General features: G+C 50.2%; 1 protein-coding gene across 2 annotated transcripts in view; it reads left to right on the forward strand.

Moving 5' to 3' along the window:
- Positions 1 to 21,870, forward strand: part of STEAP3 (STEAP3 metalloreductase) — a 48,349-nt gene that overhangs the window by 14,679 nt on the left and 11,800 nt on the right. The window contains exons 2-3 of one of the 2 annotated variants that reach the window (XM_059394431.1): positions 14,176 to 14,522; positions 16,513 to 17,040. In XM_059394431.1, the coding sequence (XP_059250414.1) occupies positions 14,176 to 14,522; positions 16,513 to 17,040 (875 nt within the window). Of the gene's footprint in view, positions 1 to 14,175; positions 14,676 to 16,512; positions 17,041 to 21,870 lie in introns of both variants that reach the window. The other variant, XM_059394430.1, reaches the window with a different exon arrangement.

A 21,870-nucleotide genomic window follows, 5' to 3' on the forward strand; every position in this document is an offset into this window, starting at 1 on the left:
CCTTTCCTTAAAGAGCCCCAAGAGGATAGACTGTTTTCTGGCTCCCTGCCAGAATACCTACTGGGAACATAGTAGGTTTTCAGGGAATATCAAATGAGGACATTTTTCAGGATTGGTAGGACCAACTATTGTGTAACACTGCACAGGTTGTGCACTGCAAAATTCCAGAAGGTACTATTCACGTGGATTACAGTGTGGATGGGGGCCCCTGAGGTTGGGCAGCATGAGGACCCTAAGGGCTTGAGTGTCTTCTCTGCATCAAGCCACTAGCCTTGGTGCTGACCATGGGGACATCCCCCTTCCACTCCTTCTAACCAGCACGGACCACCATCCTTCCTGTGTGAGGGCCGTGGGTGGTAATGAACTGGTCCACTGAACACTTCTTCCCAGCTTCGCTGTCATACTGAGGTAGCGGAAGAGCCCCGGATGCTGAATCAGGCCATCTGAATTCTTGGCCAGCCAGGTAACTGGAAGATGTCCCCAGTCAAAGTGTTGGGGGCTCCTGGGTCCCCAGAATCTGTATGGGGACAGCCCAGTGCTGCCCCCTCTTTACCCTCCTGGGGTCTGGTGACCCATGTCGGAGTGGGGGAGGGGCCATGGGAGCACTTCGTGGAGAGTTTGCCTCATGGGCTCAGGGAGTAATGTTTCCATGGCCCTGACCCCCTTCTCCCCGGAAGGACCTAGCTCTGGGCGGCCAAGGGGGCTGCAGGGGTGAGGCATGGGCACCTAACCCTCAGGGCTGGGAGGAGCACAGGGAGAGAGCACTGGTATGAGGGGTCCCAGGGGGGCAGGGAGGACTTACGGAGAAGACAGATGAAGAGCTGGGCCTGACTAAAAACCCAGGAAAAAAATCGAACCTGGAGTGGTTCACCCTTCACACAGCACCTTTTGCAAAGGTATCCTGCAGTCATTTTCAAAGTGTGGTCCTGGAGCAGCACCGTCAGAAATTCTGAGGATGGAGCCCAACAATGAGTTTAGCAAGCCCTCCAGATGACCCCGGTGAGGCTCAGGTTTGACCCGATAGGGGTTGGGTGCTGGGCTAACAAAAATGAGTTTGATTCAGTTCCCACGTGTGAGGAGCTTAGAGTCCGGGGAGAGGGCAGACAGGAGAGAAAGCAATGCGGTCAGTGGGAAGGGGGCTGCTCTCAGGGCTGTGGAAGCAGAGAAGCAGCTGATGCAGGTTTGATCCAGGAGCTGGTGGTCCTGATGAGAAAGGGGGTCTGGGGACACCGGTGGCATGACGACTGTCCCTTGGGGGGAGCCGGTTGTTGGGACTAGCCATCCTTGAGAGCTCAGGAAGCCCACAGCCTGGTCCCAGACCACTCTGGTGCCCCACTTCTGACCCCAGCCTCTCCCTCCTGTCCTCCCCATCCCTGTTCCGCCGCCCTCTTTTCTCCCCACTCCCTGAACCCCAAAGAGCCACAGATCCCTCCCTACAATTGCCTTTGTGGGAAATGTATGCATAGCTCCAGGCCATTATCTCAGAGCACATTTTTAGAAAATTTCAGAGTAAATTTTTCCATTCAGCAGAGAACGCCATGTATTGATTTGTGCATGTCTATTCCTGCTTTACACAGACAGAAGGTTTTCAAAAATCCTGGACAGGAAGGAACAAAATGAAAAGGGAGTGAATTGAACAGGTTCGGATCGTGCACTTTGCTGATGCGTATAATCCTCAGAAGTCTCCTTTAAGTAGGTAATGCTATTCTGCAGTACAGATAAGGAAACCGAAGCTCGGAGAGGTAAAGGGACTTGCTGAGGCCACCCCACAAGTAAGTGGTAGGGCTGCAATCTGACCCCAGCTCTCTCTGAGCCTGTGTTCTTGCTGGCCTGCCTTACAGTTTATCAAGGCCACTGAACCTGCATAAGTCGGAAACATCGAGCTGTTTCCTCAGCCCCTATTCTGATGGATGTGCTCAGGGGAGCCAGCCTAGCCCACCCAGACAGGCTCCCAGTGACCCTGATGGCACCCCAGGGATGCTCTTCTCCCTCGTTAAGGAGGGGATGCATTTGGTGGGGGAACAAGGAACGGATCCAACCTAGTGCTGGCAGATTCGTGGCTAGGTGCTAGTTTCCAGCTGTGTGTCCTTATAAAAACCCTCTGCCATTGGCGAGAATAGCAGAGGATGCTTCCATACCCCCTCTCATTGGCATGCATTGGCCTTGTTCATGGATGCATCCCGGGAGCTGGAAGGGCGGGCCTCAGACCTCGGCACCTTCCTCATGTGCTGTGCACCATGGCCCTCGGTGGCTTGTCTGCTTGCATGGGTTGGAGCTCAGAGCGGGAGCTGTATGAGCAAAACCTGCAGGTTCCACCCAGAAGCCAGAGGACCAGCCTGTGGCACTGCTCCCCTACAACAGCTATTAATAGTTTTGACTACACACTTACTTTTCTAGAGGACATGGGGCGGAGAAACTCAGATATATGGGACACAACCAGGGAATAACTTAGAACCACCAGCACTGATGTCCCGGGATCCATGCTCTAAGCTCATGAGGAGGCCTTGGATTCCCATGCAAAGCAAGTTCACTGTTTGTTCACACACATCAGGCTGTACTATCTCAATTTCCTTTTTTTTTTTTTTTTTTTAGGTTTTATTTATTTGTTAGGGAGAGAGAGAGAGAGCACAAGGAGGAGGAAGCAGCAGGGAGAGGGAGAAGCAGGCTCCCCACTGAGCAAGGAGCCTGATGCAGGACTTGATCTCAGGACCCCAGGATCATGACCCAAACCCAAGGCAGACACTTAACCAACTGAGCCACCCAGGCATCCTTCAGTTTCTTCTTTTTTTAAATAGCAACTTCACTGACCTGTAATTCACCTACCATACAACTCCCCCATTTCAAGTATATAACCCCGTGGTTTTTAGTATATTCATGGAGTTGGGCGGCCATCACCACAGTCCATTTTAGAATCCTGTCATCACCTCTGAGAAGAAACCCTGTACCGTGAGCACTTTCCGTACCCCCACAGCAGCCCCCTTTCAAGGCAACCACTAATCTACTTTTGTCTTTGTAGACTTGCCTCTTGTAGGCATTTCATGTAAATGGAGTCATATGGCGTGTGGCCTTTGTGACTGGCTTCTTTCTTTTAGCCTCGTGGCTCCAAGACTCAGGGTTCCCTAGCCCCATAGTCGTGCCATCTTGCTGTTTGTTGCTGAATGATACTCTGTTGTGATGTGATGGATGAAGCCATCCAAGGGGGTATGAAGTGGCCTGTCATGCTTTAATTCGTTGTCCCTGGGGCCTGGGGGCTCACGAGGCTGAGCATCTTCTCCTGTTCCTCATGACAATTTGTGTATCTTCGTGGGAGAAACGTGGATCCAAGTCCTTTGCGCATGGTCATATAGGTTATTTGTCTTTTAGGGACCGAGTTGTAAGAGTTCTTTATATATTTGGGAGCAAGCCCTGTTATCAGATCAATGATTTGCAATTTTTTTCTCCCATTCTGTGGGCTGTCTTTGTGCTTTCTCAGTGGTGTGTGGCCTGTACTTTGTCCACCGCAGGACCTGGGAGGGCTTTAAGAGCAAGTGGGCAGAGAGCGAGCCGTGATCAATGTCCTGACAACCAGGGAGGATTTAAACCTGTAAACTTATGAAAGGGTTTTACAAAAACGAGGACAAAACCCAAGGACATTCCATCCTTGCAGTTTGGGGTGATGCCAGGGTGCTCAGTGAGGATCTGACTGCTTCTCTTGAAATACGCACTGCATTTTGGAAGAATTTTTGGTCCCCAAGGATAAGCAGAGTAAGTTTTGAAGCTGTGAGATCCAGGATGTTTGCCTTTCTTCAGAAATATACACGAAACCTCCATGATGCCCCCAGCACAGGGCTGGATTGCAGAGTTAACAGCCGTGCAACCGAACGTGGCAGTCTCTCCCTTGCCAAAGCTGACAGGAGGGTAGAGCAGCTCACGTGAGCCTAGGAGCCACCAGGCGAGGACTTGCAAGTCCCCAGCTGCTGAGCAAGGCCCCAGGTACATGCGGCCCCCAGCTGTCCCAGGAGGGAACCTGGGCAGTTATTGGTGCCTTTGGGCTCAGGTCTCCAGGATGGATATGGGGCTCCCCTGGATTGTAAAGGATCATTCCCTGGGGCCAGCAAGAATACTTAGAGTTTCTTTAATGTTTAGCCTTATGCTTTCACATGTATCTACATTGACATTTATGTTAACATAGGATTTATTCTGTGCATAACATTATACAGCACAAATTACGTTTTCAATATATTTATCTTACAAGTAAACATAGCAGTAATAGGAGGAATGTGTCTTCCCCCAACCCTCAAATTTAATTTTACTGACTAGATAAAACCTAAACAAAGTTAGAAGATAACGGTGGGCCTCTTGAGATTAAGAGCTGTACCCTAGTTCTTTCTGGGTCTCCAGGGATGGCTAGGGCTGGAGATGTTGGCTTAAGTCAGCCTCTGCGTGGGAGAGGGTGGAAGGCACCCTAGCCCACCCACAAACCACCTCTCCTCCATCCAGCCGCAAGATGCCACAGCCAGCCATCCCACCCCCCACCCCCATGTGACCCCTCCCTGACCCCTTCATGGACAGGGACTGCACTGGCCACGTGAGCCTAAGGGTTGGCCCTCGCAGATGAGGCTGTCAGGCTGTCCGTGGCGTGACTGGCCACCATTAGTGGCCTGCCTGAGAGTAAGCAGGAGTGGGTGGGAGTGGCCAGGAGCAGGCAGGCAGGCCAGTGAACCCCCATGACTCCCAGCCACAAACACAGTCCATGCCATGACCTTGCCGGGAAGTGGGAGGGAACAGGCAAGCCTGGGCAAACACCCAGAGGGGATGAGGCCCTGTGGTCTGGGCCAGTTTCTGCACAACGGAGCCTCAGTGCGGGTTTTGTCCGCTGCTTGGTGGGGAGCGGCGGGGGTGGGGCACGCAGGCAGGTGGACGGTCTGTGCACAGGCCGCAGCAGGCCCCAGCCTGCCATCCCCACTCCAGCTGTAATTTGATACCCTTCCCACTCCCTCCCCCAGTTCCGTAAATAGAACCACCAGGGAGCCAGGGCCCAGCCAGAATCAGTCACTCACCTTAGGGCCTGGAGGATAGGACAGGCGGCAGGGCTCTGCTGGCCCCACGCCACCCCCTCATCCTGGGCCTCTGGGACTTGGACCACTTGCTCTCCCTTCTCTGGCCTTCATGCCGACAGCAGACCCTGTGCTGGGCACCAGGAAGGCAGAATTTTGGGAGGTTGCCTGTGAAGCCCCTTAGAGCACAATACATGCACATGCACATACACGCCAGCACACACGTCAGAAAACCCGGCTCTGACCTCTTGCCCATTAATTCAGTTCATCCTCAGAACAACCTTGGAGGAAGTACAAGTAGTGCCCCATTTGAAGGAGGGGACGGAGGCACAAAGAGTTCTCCCCAGTAAGTGACCCCAGTGCCCCAACCGGGGTAGCTCTAGTCCCCTGCATAGGAACTTGTAGTGGCCGGAGCTGCCCCTGGGGTGGGAGGCCTCCCAAGAGAGATTTACAGCCGGGCACTTTCCAGTGCCAAGGACCCAGTCTTGGTGGCAAGAAGCACTTAGGGATGCTTTGTTTTTGGTTTCCATGCGGTCTATGACTGAAGGCAGGCCCCTAAGTGTGGTACCATTAATACCCTGGGAGGGAACTGCAGGTGATTTGGCGCAGCCACTCAGTTAGAGAAGTTTGCCCAGAGAGGCTCAGCAACACTCCGCTATCCCACCACCAGGTCCTCGCACAGCCAGGACCAGTCCCAGATCCGCCCCCTCAACCCCAGCCCCTGCCCACGGCTTCCCTATGCTGCATCTGCCTTCACCCTAGCCCCCAGAAGGGAAGCAATACCGAGTCAGGTTCTGAGCACAGAGCTTCAGGAACCAGCCCCACATAAGTCCTCCCCACCTCCACCTTGGGGTGCTCAGTCTGGGGTTCAGCACAGACGAGATTCAAAGTCTGGCTGTCACCGACTTCCTCCATTCGGTCTAGTTTGCCGTGAGGCTGTAAACCACGAGGGTTTCTCCCCTAGCCCACTGATGCTGCAAATGCCAGGAAGCCCTCCCTGGTTTCCCCCTGGGATGCGGTGTCTATTCCTGGGCTTCGTCCTCTGGCACTCTGTGTCCAGTTGTGGATGGATGCGTCTTATGGAATGTGTCCCGCACCACACACGTGCGTGCACAGTTGCAAACCATCCAAGAGTGGGAGCCATGTCTTTCTCATCTTTATTCTCTATCTCTCTTTTTTAGATTATTTATTTATTTGACAGAGATCACAAGTAGGCAGAGAGGTACACAGAGAGAGAGGAGGAGGAAGCAGGCTCTCCTGATTCAGGGCTCGATCCCAGAGCCCTGGGATCATGACCCAAGCTGAAATTGGAGGCTTTAAAACACTGAGCCACCCAGGCATCCCTCACATCTTTATGTTCAGCACATGTGTTGGGAAGAGAGAGCAAAGGAGACCCTTCTGGCCCAGAGGGACTTCCAAGGGACCCTCTGAATTGCTAGCAGACATGGAGAAGTTAGTCTGGGGGCTTCAGGGTGGTTTTGCCCCCCCACCCACCCATAAAGGCAAGCCTCGCCCCAGGGCAGGTGTCTTCAGGTGGCCGATGCAGGGATGGGGGAAGGCCCATGTGGATCTGTCCAAGCCCTGACTGACCGTGGGAAATGCTGGGGTCCCCATGAGGGGTTTACATTCAGCTTAGCCAAATCCCCCATGCAGGCCTGGGAGCTCGAGGCTACCGGCAGTCTCTGTCATGACACGCCCCACTTTCCCAGGGCTGAAGAGGGGCTAGCAGGGCTTCTGCATCTTTCCTTTGCCTTGTCCCTGCTATGGGTACAGTGCTGGCACCAGCATCTGCTTACTCTTACTGAGCCACACCCGCTGAGTCCTGCGCTGTTTTAAGTGCTTTACGTATATTGACTTATTTATTCCCACAACCTCCCATTAAGGAAGGTGCTGTGATTGTCTCCTTCTATTGCTGGGGAGATGGAGGAGGCACTGGCAGGCCCACAGCCACAGTTAGAGGTTGGCCGAGTCAGAAGTAGAACCCAGGCAGAGTTGGGTGCCGAGGGTGGCCTTCCACGGACACACGACTCCACGTCTGCACTCGAGGGATTGTCGGGAGCCCTACTGGCATCTGCAAAGGCTAGCTCATCACCGTTTGGAAAAATATCCTTGTCCCCAGAACCAGGCGGAAAATGCTCTCCCATGTTGCAGGGAGGTACTATGTCCATGAGGGCATCGAGTTGAGTCCCATGTGAGCAGGTTGGGGGTCCTGGCTGCAAAGCATGTCCTCTGACTCTTGGAATGGACAGTCAGTGCATCCCCGTCTACTGTGATCCCCTCTTCTCAGCCACAGGGTCCCAACTCTACCACCCACGAGGGATCTCTGGACAGCTCCTCTGTCTGGACAATAGGACTCTTGGTGAAGCTCACTGCAGAGGCTGGCAGATCTGCGTCCTGTTCTCCTTTCCCCATTACCTCCCTGGAGCAAGTTCTTCAAGCTCTCTGAGCTCAGCTTCCTCCCCCTTTAAGTTGGAGGAGAATCATAGCACCTATTTCGTGGGGTCCTATGAGGCCTCAACAACCATCACTCGTGGAAAAGGTCTTAGAGAAATGTCCAGCATATGATAGGCATGCGTGGTGTTGCCTTGTCAGATGTCCAGGTCAGTTTTCCAAAACCTTTCAAGATTGCATTCTCTGTCATCTTGGAGCTGAGATCACGATCTACATTTGCAGGGGTGGAAGCTGGGGCCCAGAAAGGCACAGGGGCTTGTCTAAGGACACAGAGCTGGTCCATGACAGAGCTGGAGCACAGCCTCCTGGTCCTCCTGCTCCCCCTTGCATTAGACCCTAAACCCACCATACACATATACAGCCCTCACCCAAGAGGCTGCTGTGGAAAGTGGGAAGAGGGGATTAAGCCATCCCTGCTGCTCCATTGGTAGCAGTGATCTTACCTCTTCTTTGCCGAGGGTTCCCATGGACCCATAGGCTGGTGAGACCCCTGGACTTCTACTCAGAATAATGTTCTTACAGAAAGGGGCAGCCCTCTTACCCTGTTGGTGGGAATGCAGACTGGTACAGCCACTCAGGAAAACTGAAAGTTGAAACTAGAACTACCCTAGGACCCAGCAATTGCCCTACGAGGTATTTACCAAAAGGATATAAACATAGTGATTCAAAGGGGCACCTGCACCCCAGTGTTTATAGCAGCGATGTCCACAACAACCAAAATACGGGAAGAGCCCAAATGTCCATCGGCAGATGAATGGGTAAAGATGTGGCACGTGCATGCGCATGTGTATGTGTGGTGGAATACTATGCAGCCGTCAAAAGGAATGCCATCTTACCATTTGCAATGATGCGGGTGCAACTAGGGGTGTTAGGTTAAGTAAAATTAGAGAAAGACAAATACCATATAATTTCACTCATATGTAGAATTGAAGAAACAATAGATGAATATAGGAGAAGGGAAGGACAAATAAGATGAAAACAGGCAAAGCATAAGAGACTCTTAACACTAGGAAACAAGCTGAGGGTTGCTGGGGGGATGGGGTGACTGGGTGACAGGCATTAAGGAGGGCACGTGATGTAATGAGTTCTGGCTGTTGTATGCAACTGATGAATCACTAAATTCTACCCCTGAAACTAATAATGATAATGATAATAATAATAAACACTTCCAATGTCAAGCAAGAAGATGTTAGTTGAAAAAAAAAATAATGCTCCTACATGCACAGAATAACATAGGGTTACAAAGGAGACCGGTTACAGTGAAACGTAGTTCCCAAATGTTTCTAAATGTTTCATAGTAATAGACATGCTTCTTTATGAATACATTAAATAACAATATCTAACCGCTGGTGTGATATTTACTGTCATTTTATTTATTTTTATTTTCCCCCACCCTTATTGAAGTTTGATTGACAAAACTATATATTTAAGGTGTACAGTGTGACATACACAAGTGAGATCATGTAGTATTTGTTGTTCTGTGTTGGCTTATTTCACATAATGTTCTCCAGGTTCATCCATGTTAACACAAATGTCAGGATTTCCTTCTTTTTTGAGGTTGAATAATATTCCTTTGTGTATATATACCACATTTCCTTTGTCCATTCATCACCTGTGGACACTTCCCATTATTCCCATATCTTGTCTACTGTGACTGATAATGCCGTGAACATGGGGTGCAGATATATCTCTTTGAGAAAGCGATTCTTTCTCTTTTTTTAAAAGATTTTATTTGTTTATTTATCAGAGAAAGAAAGAGCACAAGCAGGGAGAGCAGCAGGCAGAGGGAGAAGCAGGCTCCCCATAGAGCAAGGAAACCATTGTGGGACTCCATCCCAGGACCCTAGGATTTTAATCTGAGCCAAAGGCAGATGCCTGACCAACTGAGCCATCCAGGCGATTCTAAGGAAATAGTGATTCTATTTCCTTTAAATATATACTTAGAAGATGGATTGCTGGATCCTATGGTAATTCTATTTCTAATATTTTGAGGAACCTTCATGCTGTTTTCTGTAATAGCTGCAAGAATTTATATTCCCACCAACAGTGTGCAGTGGTTCTCTTGTTTCCACATTCTCTCCAACACTTACTATCTTTTGACTTTTTTATCTTTCTGATAATAGTCATCCTAACAGGTTTGAGAAGAGACATCAGTGTGGCTTAGATTTGCATTTCCCTGATGACTAGTGATGTTGAGCATCTTTTCGTATACTTGTTGGCCATTTGTATGTTGTCTTTGGAAAAATGTCTATTCAGGTCCTTTGCCCATTTTTAAACAGAATTATTTGTTTGGGGAGGGGTTGTCTTGTTTTCTTTCTTTTACATTTTTATTTATTTATTTATTTTTTGGTGGGGTCTTTAGGGTTTTCTATATGTAAGATCACGTCAGTTGCAAACAGAAACAAATTTTACTTCTTTCCAATGTGGATGCCTTTTCTTTCTTTTTTCTTGGCTCAGAGCTGTGGCTAAGACTTCTTATGCTATGTTGAATAGAGGTGGCAAGAGGGGCATCCTTGTCTTTTTCCTGATCTTAGAGGCAAAGCTTTCAGCTTCTTAACCAATGGGTATGATACTAGGTGTGGGCTTGTCATATATGACCTTTATTATGTGGAGGAGTACTCCTTCACTATGAATGGAGTTTTCATCACCAAAGGATATTAATTTTGCCAAATGATTTTTTTTCATGTGTTGGTAGGTTCACATGATTTTTATTTCTGTGGATGCATGTCACATTTATTTACTGGTTTGTATATGTTGAACCATCTTTGCATCCCAGGGATGAATCCCACTTGATAGTGGTATAGGATCCTTTTAATGTGCTATTGAATTTAGTTTGCTAGTAATTTGTCAAAGATTTTTTTCATCTGTGCTTATCAGGGATATTGGCCTATAATTTTCTTCTCTTGTAGTGTCCTTACCTGGCTTTGGTATCAGGGCGACTCTAATTTCATAAAGTGAGCCTGAAAGTGATCCCTCCTCTTTGACTTTTTTGGAACAGTTGGAGAAGGGCTAACATTAAAAATCTTCTTGAAATACTTGGTGGAAGATTTCTTACTACTGATTCAGTCACCTTACTCATTATTGGCTTGTTTAGCTTTTCTATTTCCTCATGATTCTGTCTTGGTAGATGGTAGGGTAGGTTTTTAGGAATTTATCCATATCGTCTAGGTTGTCCAGTTTTTTGCCATATAATTGTTTGATAATTGTAGTGGTCTCTTATGATCTTTGGTATTTCTGCAGTATCAGTTATAATATACCTTTCATTTTTTATTTGGAGTCTATTTTTTCTTAGTCTAGCTAAAGTTTTATCACTTTGGTTTATCTTTTTAAAAAACCAGATCTTAGTTTCATTGATCTTTTCTATTGTTTTTCTAGCCTCTATTTCATTTATTTCTACTCTGATCTTTGTTTTTTCTTTCCTTCTGCTAGAACTTCAGAATTGTTCTCTTTCTAGCTCCTTGAAGCGTAAAGGTAGATTGTGTGAGATCTTTCCTCTTTTGTAAGATACACATTAAGCTACAAACATCCCTCTGAGAGCCACTTTTGCTCCATCCCGCAAGTTTTGGTATGCTGAGTTTGCATTTTCATTTGTTTCAAGATTTTTGAATTTCCCTTTTGATTTCTTCTTTGGTTCATTGGTTGTCCAAGAGTTTATTAGGGGTTTTTTGGGGTATTGAGTTGGATACATTTTTTTTTTTATAGATTTTGGATACTATCAACCCTTTATCAGATACGTCATTTGCAAATATCTTCACCCATTCTTCAGGTTGCCCATTAGTTTTCTAGTTGTTTCCTTTGCTGTACAGAAGCTTTTTCCTTGATGAAGTCCCAGTAGTTCATTTTTGCCTTTGTTTCCCTTTGGCTCTGGTGACATTTCTAGTAAGTTGCTCTAGCTGAGATTAGAGAGGTTGCTACCTGTGTTCTCCTCTAGGATTTTTTTAAAGAATTTATTTATTTGTTTGACAGAGACACAGAGAGAGAGGGAACAGAAGCTGGGGGAGTGGGAAAGGTAGAAGCAGGCTTCCCACCGAGCAGAGAGCCTAATGTGGGGCTCGATTCCAGGACCCTCGGATCATGACCTGAGTTGAAGGCAGACGCTTAATGACTGAGCCACCCAGGCCCCCCATCCTCTAGGATTTTTGATGGATTCCTGTCTCACATTTAGGTCTGTCATCCATGTTGAACTAATTTTTGTGTGTGGTGTAAGAAAGTGGTCCAGTTTCATTCTTCTGCATGTTGTTGGCCAGTTATCCCAGTGTCATTTATTGAAGACACCCATCTTTTTTTCACTGGATATTTTTTCTGGCTTTGTTGAAGATTAGTTGACTATATAGTTGTAGGTCCATTTCCAGACTTTCTATTGTTTTTTTTTTTTTAAGATTTTATTTATTATTTGAGAGAACATGAGATGGGGGAAGGTCAGAGAGAGAAGCAGACTCCCCATGGAGCTGGGAGCCCAATGTGTGACTCGAACCTAGGACTCCGGGATCATGACCTGAGCCAAAGTCAGTTGCTTAACTAATTGAGCCACCAAGGCCCTCTGGACTTTCTGTTCTGTTCCATTGATCTAGGTGTCTGTTTTAGGAGCCAGAGTGTAGTATGTCAGGCAAAATTAAGTCTGTCAGAGAAAGACACATACCGTGTGATTTCACCCATGTGTGGAATTTAAGAAATAAAACAGATGCACACAAGGAGAGGGGCAGAATTGGAGAGAGGGAAACAAATGGTAAGAGACAAAGATGGAAAACAAACTGAGGGAGGGAGGTGGTTGGGGGATGGGCTAGATGGGTGCTGGGTATTAAGGAAGTGACTTGTTATGTTGAGCACTGGGTGTCGTATGTAAGTGATGAATCACTGAATTCTACTCCTGACACCAGTATTACACTGTATGATGACTCATTAGAATTTAAATAAAAAATTGAGAAGAAAAAATGTATGCCTTCATTTCCACATATTTGTGAATTTGCCCTTTTTCTAGTTATAGACCATTGTGATCAGAAAAGATACTTCCTATGATTTCAATCCTTACAAATTTGCAGGACTCATTTTATGAGTTAATTTGTGATGTGTCCTGGACAGTGTTCTGTGGATGGATGAGAATGTGCATCCTGCTGCTGTTGGATGGCATGTTCTGTGTATGTGTTAGGTTCGTTTGGTCTCAACGGTAGTCCAAGTCCAGCATTTCTGTGCTGATTTTCTGGATGATCTATCCATTGTTGGGGGGGTAGTGAAGTCACCTATCATTATTGTGCTGCCATCTATTTCTTCACACCTGTTAATATTTGATTTATAAATGTATGTCTACCATAATTTTAAGTGAGTGACAAGTTTAAATAGTATTTGAAGAACTCTTAAATAGTATTTGAAGAACTTGGGATATGGTCAGCACTGACTGCCAGCACTGTCTGCTGCTCGAAGGAAATGGCAAATTTCAGTTTGAAGCTGGTGGCAAGGTCAGCAGAATTTTTCTTGCCCAAGCTCACTGTGAGCTCCTGGCTCAAGCCCAGGTTTTCCACCATGGCCACTCATGTGTCCAGCTCAGTAAAGGAGATCCCAGGGCACCCACGCAATCTCAGGGTCCCGCTCACTGTCATGTCCCACTGCAGCCCCCCTCTGAGAGAGCAGAGGTCAGTGTTCATTCATTCACTCAGCTGACATTGAACTCCAACTCCAGGCCCTAGGACAAAAATGGTGAGACCCAAAGTCAAATAATATGAGGTTCCTGCCTTCAAGCTGCTCGTCATCTACTCAAGGAAGAGCACAGAGGTGCCTTCCCAAAGTGCAAAATGGGAACAAGCACAGGGACATGTCACCCTTCCTATTAATCAGAAAATACCCAGTGGTGGTGAGGTGGGGGTCACTCCTGGACAGTAACACTGTCCATCCATCTCTCACATACTCCTCTGAAAAGAAGTATGGCACTGCATAGCATTCATCATGGAAGTTGGTGGGTTTTTTTTAAGCATTCCTTTTTTAAATTTTTTTATCTTTTTAAGGATTTTTTTTTCTTTATTTGACAGAGAGAGACACAGCAAGAGAGGGAACTCAAGCAGGGGATGTGGGAGAGGGAGAATCAGGCTTCCCGTTGAGCAGGGAGCCCGATGCAGGGCTGGATCCCAGGACCCGGGGATCACGACCTGAGCCAAAGGCAGACACTTAACTGAATGAGCCACCCAGGCGCCCCAAGCATTACTTAAAAAAAAAAAAAAAAAAAAATTTATTTATGTATTTATTTATTGTGAGAGAGAGATCATGAGTGGGAGCAGGGAATAGAGGGAGAAGCAGACTCCTGCTGAGCAGGGAGGTCGCCACAGACATGATCCCAGGACCTTAGGATCATGACCCAAGGCAAAGGCAGATGCTTTATGGACTGAGCCCCCCCAGACACCCTCATCATGGAAGTTCTATATACTTCTTTCTCAGCACTACACAAATTTGCATGTTTGTCCCAAGGAAATAATTCAGGACACTGGGAAGAGGGTGGAAGGCAGAGGTCCTTCTTACTCTTCTGAGTTTGTGCCCTACTGGGGAAGGCCTTGCTCAGCCAGTACCAGCACCTGTTAACACCCGTGGAGGTCTGTTGGGTGAATGTTTGACCACCATGTGGTTACAGTGGACAAGTAAGAGGAAGGTGGTATGAAGGACAGCCTGGGAGCTCTCCGCTGATCAAGTCCTGCTTTCTTTCCAGCCACCCAAGTGTCAGGAGAGATGGATAAGCCACTGATCAGCTGCCGCCTGGTGGACAGCGATGGGAGCCTTGCCGAGACCCCCAGTGAGGCCCCCAAAGTGGGCATCCTGGGCAGCGGGGACTTTGCCCGCTCCCTGGTCACACGCCTGGTGGGCTCTGGCTTTAGCGTGGTGGTGGGGAGCCGCAACCCCAAACGCACGGCGGGGCTATTCCCCTCAGCGGCACAAGTGACTTTCCAGGCGGAGGCAGTGGACTCCCCTGACGTCATCTTCGTGGCCATGTTCCGGGAGCACTACTCCTCGCTGTGTGGCCTCAGTGACCAGCTGGCTGGCAAGATCCTCGTGGACGTGAGTAACCCCACAGAGCAGGAGCACCTCCGGCACCGCGAATCCAATGCAGAGTACCTGGCTTCCCTCTTCCCTACATGCACAGTGGTCAAGGCCTTCAATGTTATCTCTGCCTGGACCCTGCAGTCTGGCCCAAGGGATGGGAACAGACAGGTAGGTTCTGGTGGGGAATACCAGCCATCAAAATAATAAATATAAATGGCTAATTTTTGTTGAGGCCCCTTAGTACGCCAGGCTTATCTCACATCACTAAAGAGTTCCAATTTACACAGTGGGAAACTGTGGCTCAGAAAATGTTAATGAACTTATGCATACCAGGTCTTATGGCTGGAGAGCTGGGATGTGAACCCAGTTCATACGAATCTGAAACCTGTGTCCTTTCTTCCATGGTAACTCGATTTCTGGGAGGGCAAGGTGGAAGACGCTTTCTTTTTACTATCTGGAGTCAAGAGAGACTCTGCTATGAGAATGGACTTAGAAAGAGGAAAGTAACACATTTATGTGCCAAGTCCCGAGGAAGCAGGCAGGTCCCAAACTTGAGCACTCGAATTCCAAGGGCTTCCAAAAACTGAGTCAGTTTTCCAGAACAGTCAATAGTGGATTTTTTTTTTCCCCTGGGGATTGGAAAATGGCTCCAGGAAATGGCCAGAGCTGCATACAGTTGTTGGCGGGAGGGGTTCCTATGAAGACAGGGTGTTTTTAATTTATTTATTTTTAAAGATTTTATTTATTTATTTGACACAGAGAGAGAGACAGCAAGAGAGGAAACACAGGCAGGGGGAGTGGGAGAGGGAGAAGCAGGCTTCCTGCTGAGCAGGGAGCCCAATGTAGGGCTCGATCCCAGGACCCTGGGATCACAACCTGAGCCAAAGGCAGATGCTTAATGACTGAGCCACGCAGGCGCCCCGACAAGGTGGTTTTTAATGCCGAAAGGATGTCAGGCTCTACGTGTGTGAGAACTTCCACCAATTCATCCAGCCCAGATGCCTCCTGTGCCCAGCTCTGTGCCACTCTGTGGGAGAGCGCTCAAGGGTCTCACTGCCCCTGACTGGAGGGCCTTGTATGTAGCCTGCACTGTAGGACTCCCATGTGTGGACAGGCAAGGAACAGTGTGTGAGGACTGGGTGGCAGGGCCTAGAAGGAAACAGAGCAGCTGGCTAGGGAAGACTTTGAGATCAGCTTTGGCCTGGTCCTACTTCCTGGTGTCAGGTGCAGGGAGTGGGGAGGATATCCCCGGCTGTGGGGACCACCTGCAAAGGTACAGAGGTGAGTAATGAAGCTTCTGGACCTCAGTTTCCTCACCTGCAAAATGGGGCCGTACCGACCTGTAGGCTTTTGGTAAGGCGGCAGGACTACGTGTGTAAAGCTTAGCGCATAGAAGGTGCTGAGTCCATTCTGTGACCAGACAAACCATAGCCGTGTGAGCAAGGCCACAGTGTTCAGAGATCCAAGGACACCACCCGGAGCTCACAGTGGGAAGCCATGGGCTATGAGTCTGGGACTGGCTTGTGTGTTGGCTGAGGGCCATGGGGGCCGAGGTACACCATCAAAGGGGACACTCATGAACTGAGGGACAGAGCTGCATCCACGGCTGCATGTTCTGGGCCATATTCAAAGGCCATTTACTGAGCGAGCCCCAGAGCAGGCCACCGTTCTCCAAGTACCTACTCCAGGGGCTCCTGGGGGCTCCTCAGGTGCCATGTTGCTTGTGGCTGCTGATAGCCATGAACTAGACAAAAACGCTCATTGTTGGGTAAGCCCTGGGTCCTCTTTTTGCATCGTGGTCATGCTGGACCAGGGGCCAGGAGGCTACGGGGGCCAGGGGGAAGAGCCTGGGCTGGGAATCAGAGCCACCTTCTGTGCTGTGGCTCGTGGCCTCAGCTTCCTCTGCTGCTCAGTGAGGAGTTGGGTGGAGACACTGCCCCCCAGTCCCTGCTCACCCCTGTGGCCTGTGACCCCCTCTGATTCTCCCCTTACCTCCTCCCCCCAGGTGCCCATCTGCAGTGACCACCCGGAAGCCAAGCGGGCGGTCTCGGAGATGGTGCAGGCCATGGGCTTCATGCCTGTGGACATGGGGTCCCTGGTCTCCGCCCGGGAGGTGGAAGCCATGCCCCTGCGCCTTCTCCCAGGCTGGAAGGTGCCTGCCCTCCTGGCTCTGGGGCTCTTCATCTTCTTCTACATCTACAACTTTGTCCGGGACGTCCTGCAGCCCTACGTGCGGGATGGCAAGAGCAAATTCTACAAGCTGCCCGTGTCCGTGGTCAACACGACGCTGCCGTGCGTGGCCTATGTGCTGCTGTCCCTGGTGTACCTGCCCGGCGTGTTGGCAGCTGCCCTGCAGCTGCACCGTGGCACCAAGTACCGCCGCTTCCCGGACTGGCTGGACCACTGGCTGCAGCACCGCAAGCAGATAGGCCTGCTGAGTTTCTTCTGTGCTGCGCTGCACGCGCTCTACAGCTTCTGCCTGCCCCTGGGCCGCGTCAACCGCTACGAGGTGGTCAACCTCGCCATCAAACAGGTACGGCCTGCGTGTGCAGCCACCACCCCACCCCCAGCCCGCGGGGTCCTGCCAGGGTGGCTGCACGAGATGCCGAGGACTGGTGAGCCAGGCGGAGTGGTGTCGACACTGGGGGACGCAGCACAAGGCTGGGAGCAGTGGGGGGCATGGGCACAGGACAGTTTCAGAGGTTCCGCAGAAGGACCTGGGTGCTAAGGAGAAAAGCCAAGCAGGGGAGAGTGGTGGAACTGTCTTAAAGCAGGTTAGAGGGGAGGCCTTGCTGAGGTGGTGACAGGTGAGCAGAGGCGGAAGGAGGTTGAGAGCGGCCAGCTGGCCCAGGGAGCAACCAAAGCAGAGGCTCTCTGGTGGGAGCATCCAAGAAACCAGCAAGGGGTGGTGGGCCAGGCCTGAATAGTTGAAGCCAGGCTGGGGAGGCCCTGAAGGCAGAGGAAGGGTTTTGGCCTTGGGCTCTGAGTGAAACAGGGAGCCGGGGAAGGGTTTTGAGGAGGGGAGATGCTCTGCCTAATGTTTTAGCTGGCTTATTCTGGTTGCTGTGGGGAGAACAGGCAGCAGGGGGCAAAGGCACATGCCAGGAGACCCACTGGGGGCCCGCACAGGAGCGCAGATGAGAAGTCACAGGGGCCTGGAGTAAGGTAGGAGCAGCAGAGGGCAGGAAAGTATTGAAGGCAAATTTTTGAAGCCAAAGTGCATAGCATTTTGAAATAGAAGGGATGTGGGATGGTCAAGGATGACTCTGGGTTTTTGGCCTGAGCACCTGGATGGAGGCAGTTGCCATCAGGTGAGGTGCGGAAGGCCACAGAAGCAAGCTGGGGAGTGAGGGACCTGGGGAGAGGTGTTAATGATTCATTCATTTAGGAAAACCTATGGTGCTCTTTGCCAGCAGGATTCCTGGGGAATAGAGGGCCTTCAGGCCAAGCCAGGTAGCAACACAGGCAGCACCAGCAGGCACCTGTACCCACAGAAAAGGGTCCCCTGATGATCCCCCTGGTTTACAAAGCTTACAGGGCCTGATTATGAGGCTCCAGTCTATAAGCAACATTGCCTTTTCTTCCCCTACCATGTGCTAATGCTACCTCCAGTCCCTGGCCAGGCACACGGGTCCTTCCCACTACAGGACACTAGTTACCCACTATAGTTTGGCCCAGTTGCCAGTGAGACCCTCATTCCAGCCCAGGCGGCCTCTGCAGTTCCTGTTCTCGTGTGGGAGACAGAGATCTCCTCAGGTAGACCCACCATGTAGCCATCCCCTCAGAAGCCCAGCAACCTCCCAGAACGGGACCTGGAGGCAAGTCTGGGCTGCTTCCAGAGAACCATGGACCTCAGCCCTCCATTCACTCTTGGGGCTCCCCTGCTGGTAGTTTCTTAAGTGCCCCCATCCTTCCCTACCCACAGACACCTGGCATCATTGCATCTGTGGGCTGAGTCTTTCCCAAGAGAAAGGAAGAACCCCAGACTTCAGGCGGAGAAGCAAGACGCCCACTGTAAATGAGAAGAAGGGAAAAATAATAGGACACAAACCTTGAAAAAGAATATGCTGTATTCTAGGGACCATCTTAAGTGCTTCATGGACTCCCCAGGAATTCATTTAACCCTCATCCCTCTAATGCACGTGCTAGGCTACCCTTATTTTATAGGTAAGCAATGGAGGCACAGAGAGGTTAAGTCACTTGACCAAAGTCACACAGCCTGTAAGTGGCTGAGGTGGGATTCAGATCCAGCCATTTGACTTCAGATCCTTGCTTAGATCCTTACTGCTTTATTTGGGGAAACAAAGTCCAAATGAACAGTTGAGTAAATGATCCCAGAACTCAGGTCATTCACTCATTCATTCCCTGAGTACCAACTCTGCCAGGCCCTGGGGCTGCAGAATGGCATAAGACCCGACTTGTCTCTTGCTGTCCTGATTCTGCGGTGGGAGTGGGGGTGGTGAAAATGCCTGAAGGCCAGAGCCCTAAACTCTTGCTCTCCAACATCACTAATTAGAACAGAGACCTTGACCTTCAGCAGGACACAGCCCCCAGTTTGTCCTGAAGGCCCTAATGCAGAGTGAGGCCTCTCCCACTGCTTCTGTTTGTGATGCTCTTTGATGATATTTTCTTCTAAAATGAGCCAGTCCGCTCAACAGGAGGCTCTGCGGGGCTTCTCAGGGATTGGCACAATGTCTGCTGCCCAGGAGATGGCAGATCTGGGTGGCAGGTGTTTCAGGTAGTGGGTGGAGAAGAAGGTAGTTCCTCCTCCCCCTAGAGCACAAGACAGACCCTTGTGCCCCCCTTCTCCCATCCGCCCTCTGATTGCCATTCTCTCAATTCTCTCCCCTGCCAAGGCTCTACTTGATGTTGTATTAACTCCGTTTGCAAATAACCAGAGCGCAGAGGGCTGAGCCCTGTAGGGCTGCAGGCGCACCTCCCCACCATGGAGGTTGCCAGGCAACCGTCACTCCCACAGGGCAGCATCACTTGGAAACTGTGAAGCCGTGTCATGCACGGGTCTTTCACTTGTCCTGCAGAGTTCTGGAAGGTGGAGCTGGAGCTGAACCCAGGGCAGATGTGAGAGTGTCGGGGGAGGAGGAGGGGTTAGAGGGAGGGAGTGGGGAGAAGGCCAACACTGGGCAGGGCATCCCAGCAGCTGGAACGGGGAGGTGTTGGGGGAGAGGCTGGGTAGTTTGTGGCCTCAGGCCCTGAGTCTAGGTGGCTGAAGCTGCTGTGTATTCAGCCCCTGACTTCAGGCTCCTGCCTGCCCCCAGGCCATCCTCAACAGGGCCTCCAGGGAAGTCAACACTCCCCACCCTGGCAGGGAAAGGGACCACCATTAGCCTGGGCACAGGAAACTCTCCACAGTTCCCTTCAGTCCCCTGAGTCTGCAGATTTGGAAACAGAGTGTTATCCTAGCCACAGTCCCTGAGACTGTGTTCATCGACAGTAGACCACCTTACAATACCTAATATTTGTACAGGGCTTTCTGATTTGCTTGTGTGGCTCCCTAGAAATGCTTTTCAAGATCAAAATCAAAGATCAAAAACAAAAAATCAAAGAAAACGATTAACCCACACACTGTTTTCTCCGACCGCTTACTACCACCCTCCTCTAGGCGGTTGGAGAATCTAAAATTTGCATCTTACCTTGTCCCTGATGAGAAGCAGCTCAGTGATCCCCCACCATCCTCAGGGTAATGAGAAACCCTTCACAGTGCAGTGGCGTTCTCCCTCTGCCCCCACCGCTGGTCCTGTTGACACTCAGGTCCCATGTTGCCCACTGAGTGGCCACAGCTCATTCCTCCTGCCCCGGACCCCCCACCCTGGGACACCTTGTCTGACAAACTTGTATTTCTCTTTATTAAAGATTTTTATTTATTGATTTGAGAGAGACCACACAAATTGGGGAGAGAAAGAAGCTGTCTCCCTGCTGAGCAGGGAGCCCAATGTGGGGCTCGATTCCAGACCCCAGGATTCTGGGATCATGAGCTGAGCTGAAGGCAGATGCTTTACAACTGAGCCATCCAGGGGCCCCCTGTATTTCCCTTGTCAACCCTGCTTCTGTTAAGCACCTCCTGCCTGTCTCGCCCACTCCCCATACCCACCTCTCTATAATCTGCTGTATTTTGTCCACACTTCCATGATGTTTATTATGTACCTCTTCATAATCCCTCATTGATAGGTCTGTCTTCTGCCCCCATTCCGTTCCGTGACTGCGCCTTCCACCCCTAAAGTCCATGGCTCCTAAGAGATTCCCAGTGGACGTTCATGGAGCAGCTGTTAAATTAGCCACCGTGAACCCAATATCCGGTATGAGCTTAGGGCAAGAACTAGTCTAACTTCCTAGCTGCTGTTAAAAACAACGGCACTGGGCGCCTGGGTGGCTCAGCCAGTTAAGCGTCTGCCTTCGGCTCAGGTCGTGATGCCAGGGTCCTGGGATCGAGCCCCACATCGAGTTCCCTGCTCGGTGGGAAGCCTGCTTTCCGTCTCCCACTTCCCCTGCTTATGTTCCTGCCGTCTGTCTCTCTCTCTTTCTGTCAAACAAATAAAATCTTAAAAAAAAAAAAAGCACCAGCCATTTATTGTGCTAATCACCTACTGTGTGCCAGTCATATGGGACTCACTGCACAAATATTGTCCTTTCTTCCTCTGTGATAACAGCCAGAAGAGGCCGTGGTGCAATTAGCCGGGGAAGGGACTGCCCAGGGTCTCGTGACTGCCCCCTCGTGGCAGCGTTGGCATGGCACCCAGTCTTGGGACTGAAGGCGTTCATTGTTCATTACCAAAGGCCACCCTTTACACATCCTGTGTCCACTTTCTCTGGGCTAGCCTGGGGGTCAGCGCCACGCTCTCACCACCTTTGGGACAAGGAGAGGGGCTCATGCCACTGACCAGCTCAAGCTGGGCCTCCTGCTCCTGGGTTCTTCAGGCCAGAGCCCACAACCCACAGGGAAAGGAAATCCTACATGTGAACAGAGCTATTCCGTCTCCTATTGGCAACCACTATCCTTGTCATTCTCAAGGTGGCCAGCTGGACTAGCTGTGAACACGGGAGAATTACCAGGGGAATGTAGAGCTGCTGAATAGACATTCCAGGTAGCCGTGGGTGACCCTGGACACCAGAGAGCCCTGAGCCCAGCACAGTGGTCCAGCCAGGTGGCAAGAACCTCACAAGCTATTGAAGGCAGCCAGGGTGCAGATCCTCACACAGGTCCCTTGCCACCCATTGCTCGCCTGCCCACCTCACCCCACTGCTTCCCGGAGGCATTGCAGAGTGGAAATTATTAGAGGAAAAAAAGAAACCCAAGACATTTTGCAAGCGAGTGTGGTATGTGAGTGTAATCATCCAGACTCTGACT

Source organism: Mustela nigripes, chromosome 3, assembly GCF_022355385.1.
Source record: "Mustela nigripes isolate SB6536 chromosome 3, MUSNIG.SB6536, whole genome shotgun sequence".
NCBI lineage: Eukaryota > Metazoa > Chordata > Mammalia > Carnivora > Mustelidae > Mustela > Mustela nigripes.